A 7,704-nucleotide genomic window follows, 5' to 3' on the forward strand; every position below is an offset into this window, starting at 1 on the left:
TTTGAAACCAATTTTTTTCAAAAATAAGCAATTTGAACCGATGAAACTTACAGATCATACAAACACAACATAAGTAAAATAATTTGTGAAGCGGTAACGATTAATTTCATTTAAGTTGCTAATTAGGGGGTGGTTTTCCCGATTTTTTTTTGCAAAAACAAAAACGGACCAACTTTATTTTGAGCGTAACTGGCTTAAATGGAATGCTAGAACTTTTTGTAAAAACAGAAATAAAGATTTTTTTAAACACTTTAAAAAAGTTATAATGGGTTTTCCCCAAAAAGTGCTTAATTTTTTGGATATTTTACGTCGAAATATTCTATTTGAAATTTGGTGAATATGAATCTACTTTTCATTCGCTATAACTCTGGTTCTACGAGATCCAGAGACCTAACGCGTACACCATTTTTTTTTTTTTTACTTTTTTATAGGCTATATTTTGACTAAGAACGTTTTTTTCGACGAAATACTTACTTTTTGAGTTATTTGCGAAAAACAGTCTAAAAATGTGGTTATTTTGTTGAAAAATGAACATATTCACTCGCAAATAACTCGAAAATTGTTGACTTGGCGAAAAAGCTCTATAGAACAAAAGTTACTTAAAATTAGTCAATTTATCCATTTCCGGACTTATTTTGGACATATATTTTTCACCCCCAAGAGGGGGTGAAAGTCACCCCCAGGGCAAAAGCACACATCGGCACAATATCACTTTTTTTCTTTGACATGTAAGCTATACGTATGCCAAATTTCATGTCAATCCAAGCGGTTCTTTAAAATTTAGAGCAAAAACCGTGAAAGAATGGAATATGTATAGTTTTTTCTTCTACAAAAAACAATTTTTCCACCTACCTCTACCGAAAGTATACTTTTCCGGACCTGATTGTAGGGAGCAAAGTTGTACTTTTCCTCCCTAGGGAGGAAAATATTTTTCCTCCCTAGGGAGGAAAAGTAAAAGTGACGTCATGGTATTTCATTCATGAAATATAACTTATTGACGCCCTGTACAATATCTATTTTTTATTACGTAAGTATCTATACATTTTAACCTTTATTTAAAAACACTCTGTATTTTGCAGAAAGGTAAAAAACAGTAAATTGTTATTCTGATTTAACAATGTTTACATTAGTAATTTGACTTATATTTGACAGTTGACAGTTATATTGTACCTACTTGTTAGTTTTAGTTCTAATAAATTTTGTTGGTTAGTTGGTTACATAAATAAATTAAGTAAAAATGAAAAAATGACTTGTTATTTGAGGAAGGTGGAAAAACCATATGTATAACATGGGAGTAAAGTGCCTTTTCCTCCCTTGAATGATTACTGCCCTCCGCTACGCGTCGGGCAGTAAACTTCATTCTCGGGAGGAAAAGTAGCACTTTCCTCCCTTGTTATACAAATAGCTATTACGAGATAGTAGAAATATAATTACAAAACTCAATGATGAAAACGGGTAAATTACCGAAATATAAAAAATACCCATCATGATAGAAAACTACTCCCAAACAGTACATTATGAGTCAAAAGCAAAACCATCACCAGGTAAACAGAGGATGAAATAAGAAACACAATGAGGAATATTATGCCGAATAGAAAAACCTCCCGGTGAAGATGGAGTAATATTAGAAATGATAAAATATAGAGGACAACACAACATAAAAATGCTAAAATTGTTTACTTTAGCTCTAGTCTAGAAGATATGTTTAGAACTTTTGAATGGCAAATATAGAAGTAACGATAGACGGCGAAAACTTGAAACAATTGAAATTTGCTGATAATGTTGCGGTATTATCAAAAAACAGAGAATTGAAAAAAATAATCTAAATATAGTAACATAATATAACAAAAGAAATATGATTATAAATAATTCCAGCAGAAACTAAACTATAATCTAAACTATAAAGTATATAGAACAGTTTGAGTGATATACATATATTCTAAGGACAAAAAATTCAATTAAAGCTTAACCTAAAGGCTGATTTCTAAAAGATTTTCCTTATAGTCCAAGAGCTGGGAGCGGATTTTGCTCGTGATAAGTAATATGGACAAATTATACGGAGATATATTATGTTGAATTAGTTGTAGACATGACTTTCCCCTACGGGCGGAAACCAGAGTGGGGGAGGAGGGTAGTTATAAGGGGTCAAAGTCTCGGTTTTTATTATTTTTTTGTGACGCTCATGATCGAGATAGTGCACTGTAGATCGTGACGTAACCAAGCAAAATCTCCAGCTGTGGGAGCAAGCCAAATAAAATTCTATTTTAGTGACGTCACGTTACCTAGCAACCGTCGATTCTCCCATTATGAAATTCTATTTTGTGACGTCAGCAAAATAGAATTCTATTTGGCGTGCTCTGGGCCCAGGAGCGGAAACCAGAGTGAGGGACGAGGGTAGTTATAAGGGATCGAAGTCGTGGTTTGAAAAATGTTTGGTATATCTCTTTTAACGCATTGGACAAAATAAATGTAAATTGATTAAATAGACCCTATAGATTACAAAAGAGAGGTTCATGCATGTAACTAATAGTTTTTTATCATAATTACCTTCCAATAAAGACCAATTTTCCAATCGATGAAACAAAACTGCTCCTGAACAAATATAGGCTAAGACTATGACTAAACACAACGTAACTGGAACTCTAACTGTATTCGAACAGGGACACTGCAGCTGTTTAGGAGACACACCACACATTTTGCCATATAGCCTTCGGAAGCTTCGAGCCAAGATATCTCCTGTAGCAGAGAGATACAGCAGCATCAGTGGGATGCCTATCAGTGCATAGATGATGGTGACTAACTTTCCCCAGGTGGTTCTAGGTGAAACTGATCCATATCCTGCAACAATAGATATATAATCTCATTAAAAGGTAAACGTAATTTGTATATTAATAGGCGAACGGCACACCCCTAATTTGTGGCTTAGAAATCGAAAAAGCGACCATGATAGGTGAATGGCAAATTTTGGTCATTCTTTATATTTTCGAGGTCGCTGAATCCGAATATGAAGTTTATTTTTATCTAGAATTGGCGGAATATGTTCAAAAATCAAATTTTATGCAAAAATTCGAAAAATAAATTTTGAGAATTTTTCATATTTACCTCGGTGTATCTTTGGTCGCTGTCAATATTCCGTTTTTAAATTTTACTGTGTCATCTTTGAAGAATTTAGATAACAATGAAATTTGTAAGAGATATTTTTAAAGAAATTAAAAGAGAAGTTGTTAATTTTTAAACAATTGGACCGCGTTATATAATAACGGATTAACCGCCAAAAGTCCAAAATCGAGATAATAGTGCCATCTTGCAGCTAGGGTGCAAATCTATGTATAAAAATATGTTTTTTGTAAAAAAATTTAAAAAAAAGCTGTTTTTAAATGCCTGTATTAAGCGACATTTTTTATTTTATTAAAAAAAATCTCACACTAGGATTTGTAATATCGAACTAAACGCCAATAATGGTGCACAATCCATTGCCATAAACAAAAATCCGCATCTTTGTAAGTGTAATAACGAATCAAGCACCATGAATAGTCGGTTAATTCTTTATTACAAAACATAACATATCTACTAACGTTTAAGATATCGAATTTAAAGACATCCTTTGTCAGGAAACATCAGATTAAGCGCCAAATAGGTATGTCTCTTAATCCGGTATTCGGATCTTAACTCATGCATATCTTAAAAAATCATTAACGAATTAAGCGACATTTGATCGAATAACTTTTAAAATATATATTATTTTTAAAAAATTTTAAATACATGTAAAAGTCTATTTACATTTGCATTAATATATTAAATATGAAACATGTCAGTACTATATTTTAGAAATAGTACCAAAAACAAATTTAAAATCTTTAAACCGATTTATCTCAAAACTACATTTTGGCGCTTAATCCGCTATTACATAACGCGGTCCAATTTGTCGTCAGATTTCGTTAGTTTCATGTTAACTTAAAAAATTTTGGTGACAAACGTTTTAGTTTATAATTTTAATCAACACAGCATTAAAAAGTCATGAAGAAGTTTTCTGGAAAATTTCAAGTCACAATATGCAATAGGAAAAAGTTATGTGACTTTATAGACGAGTGGCGCTCCCCCAAAAACGCTTATTTCTCGAGATACTGACCACGGCGTGGTGAGTGGCTAATTTTGATCATACTTTATGTTTTTGATGGTACTGAAAACGAAAATAAGGTTTATTTTGATTTTTAGAATGGGGAATTTTGTCAAAATAGCCATTTTACTCTCAAAATAATAAAAAATAAAATTACGTTTTTCTTAAAATTAAAAGTTGACCCATTTGTTTTCTATAAAACATTTGTTCTTTGCACTCTATATTTTAACATAAACATGATTAGAAAGCTAAATTACAAATTTTGTCACTTAATGTTTGCGATTAAACTTTGCAATTCAGGAATCTGCACCTTTAACTTTAAACCATTTATAACTTTTACTATAATGAGACCTAAAGATTGAAACAGGTCCCATTGTCTGCAAAAAGGTAAGAAATATATACTATAAAAATTTCAGAACAAAACATTAAAATGGAACAGCGTTGTAGCGAGTTAAACGTAAAAAAATAAAAATTGTAAAATTGCGACTTTGACAATGTTTTCCCACGTAAAATTCAAAATAAACCTAATTTTCGTTTTCAGCACCATCAAAAACATAAAGTGTGATCAAAATTAGCCATTCACCACACCGTGGTCAGTATCTCGAGAACTAAGCGTTTTTTGGGGTGTCCCGCTCATCTATAAAGTCACATAACTTTTTTTTATTGTATATTTTGACTTAAAATTTTTCAGAAAATTTGTTCATGAATCATATTTTATTGCTGTCTTAGTTAAAATTAAAAACTAAAATGTTTATCACTCAACTTTTTAACTAAACCTTAAACTAACGAAATCCGACGACAAACTGTTTAAAAATTAACAACTCCTCTTTTGATTTGTATAAACATTTTTGACAAATCTCGTTGTTACCTAAATACTTCAGGGATGACACAGTAAATTTTTCAAAAGGAAATATTGACATTGACCAAAGATACAGCGAGGTAAATTTGAAAAATCGTCAAAATTGGTTTTTCGCATTTTTGCATAAAATTTGATTTTTGTGCATGTTCCACCAATTCTGGATGAAAATAAACTTCATATTCGGATTCAGCGACCTCTAAAAGATAAATAATGGCTAAAATTGGTCATTCACCTTAAAGTTGATTAACGTGGTCGGTATAACGTAATTTTAGGGGTTGCTGTCGCTCGCCTGTAAAGTCTACATACAAATTGGAACGTCTGTTATATACAGGATGTGTGACAAAGTGAAAACAAGCAGGACGGTCGAATATTCCGTGAAAGGAATATCAGATTGAAAAACTGGAGAACACGTATTTAATATTTTTCAAAAATTTATCGAATGGCAGCAAACATGACTCCCAGCCACATCTCCTAGTGCGAGGAGGAGGGCAACTTTAAAATTTAAAACATGAATCCCCATTTTTTATTGCAGATTTTATAATTCTATAAGAAACTTTTATCTCATTGCCGATAGATGGCGCTTTAATCGGCATCTGTGCACTCCAAGCACCTCCAGGGGGTTGAGTAGGGAGTCATGTTTGGTGCCATTGGAAAGATTTTCAAAATATTGAATACAAGTTTTTCAGTTATTCGATCCGATGCTCGTTTTATCTCTCCGGATATTTTGTTTATAATTTTTATATTTCTTTGAATTATAGGATATTATTTTGCTCCTATGACTATGTCATTCGTAAATCTGAGGTGGTTTAAATGTGTTCTATTTAAATAGGACAATATATGCAGGGTCAGGGGAAGAACGATGATCTGGAAGCATTTAAAAAAAAATGAGAAATAAAGTTACATATTCATTGTTTTTCTGCCCTTGCGTCCAACCTTGTGACGTGTTTTTAAGATGATTCTCATCGTTATTTCCCCTTGGCCATTCACAGGTTGATAGTACTCTTTCTAAGCTGACATATTGCACAAAAATTGCAAAATTACCAAAAATTGAGATTAATCCTCACTTTATTATAAGGCCAACCACATGTAACACTTGTATTTAATGTAGTCACGAAAGTCTTAAACGGATAAAACAAAGTGCCAAATAGTTTTGAAGTAATCAAGTGATTTTAGAATGCTGTGATTGTTTCATTAGGAAACTATACCTATACGGAGTCCTTAAAAATTAAAACGAAAACGTACTCGTGTGACCAATTTGCAGTACCTACCATGGTTTCACCTTGCATTAAACTATAATTTTCACCCCTAGGCATAATTCAACCTCTAACATACAATACAACAACATATTATGTTAAAATCTCACAACAATTCATTCAAAAACTAGCAGAAATACGTTACAATTACAACAACATTCTAGTCAGTTTTGACATCACCAGGCTTTTTGTCATTGTACCATAGGAAAAAACGCTAAAAATAATAAGAGTTAAACTAGAGAGGGACATTGACAACCCAAACCAAACTGAGTGTATCAGCTATCACGAAGCTACTAACACTGTGCTCAAACAATACGATGGTCAGTATGGTCAGTCATAGTCAGTCAATGGTCAGTCAATGGTCAGTATGTCACATTTCCAATTTAATAATGATTTCTATAATCAAAACTTCTGATTTGCCATCGTCTCAGCATTACGTCCACTATTAGTCGATATATTCATAAAGGATTTCGAACAAAACATTGTACACAAACTAGAAAAAAAACCCACAGTATGATGGAGATATATTATGTAGGCAATGTATTTTCGATTTAGGCTCACGGACCCGAAACATTGGACAAATTCCTGACTGACATCAACAATAAAGAAGATTTAATCAAATTTACAATGGAAAAAGAAAAAAACAATCTACTTCATTTTCTGTATGTCGACGGTTAAACTGCAAAACCTCGTAAGTCAGTTTCATGTAACTTTAGAGGAGAGACGAAAAACAGTTTGGCTTCTTTATGTAAGCTTTAATTTATTCGTTTTTTGTGCGTAGGGTTCTTTTTAGGTAACGATTCCATTACCATTAAGTAAAATTCAGTAATATTGCTTTTTTTGTCAAAGAGCTACTTACGAGGTTTTGTTACTTAAAATCTTAAACTGTCATTAAACTTACGAGGTTTTGTCCCATAAAAATGCAACTTACGAGGTTTTGTAACTTAATATCTTACTTATGAGGTTTTATATATGTCGCTAGTACCATTAAATTTAAATATTGATTTACAAGCTTTCGTAGTTTAAAAGATATGTAAAAGTATAAACCAACAAAGTATAAAAGTAATAATTGAAAAAAATCGACTTATGAGGTTTTGCAGTTTAACCGTCGATGTGCTAATCACCAAAGAAAATACAGGATATGCAACTAAAGTTTACAGAAAGCCAACCCAGAGCAACATATAAGTACTTAAAGTTCCATTCGAATCACAAAATCAACATCAAAAAAGGCCCAAAACAAATATTCCAATGAAAGGGCATTTCAAGAAAAAAAATCCTGCGAATAAAGGTTTTGATGGATGAATCCAATTTTTCGTCATCTTTCGCAGATCATTTTGCTATCGTGTAGGTGGTATTCTTCTGTTTCGTTTATCTATTCTTAATATTCTCCGCTCGGTTAACGCACACATAACCACTCTCCATTCTTCATCCTTCCCATGTGGCCAGCCCATCTCCATTAATATAGAAAATGTCTG

At 32.3% G+C, this 7,704-nt stretch overlaps 1 protein-coding gene across 1 annotated transcript in view; it reads right to left on the minus strand.

The window, feature by feature from the left end:
- Nucleotides 1–7,704, minus strand: part of LOC126888661 (potassium channel subfamily K member 18-like) — a 38,397-nt gene that overhangs the window by 29,431 nt on the left and 1,262 nt on the right. The window contains exon 2 of the mRNA XM_050657023.1: nt 2,548–2,859. Coding sequence (XP_050512980.1) covers nt 2,548–2,859 — 312 coding nt within the window. The remainder of the gene's footprint in view (nt 1–2,547; nt 2,860–7,704) is intronic.

The sequence above is a fragment of the Diabrotica virgifera genome, chromosome 7 (genome assembly GCF_917563875.1).
Source record: "Diabrotica virgifera virgifera chromosome 7, PGI_DIABVI_V3a".
Taxonomy (NCBI): Eukaryota; Metazoa; Arthropoda; class Insecta; order Coleoptera; family Chrysomelidae; genus Diabrotica; species Diabrotica virgifera.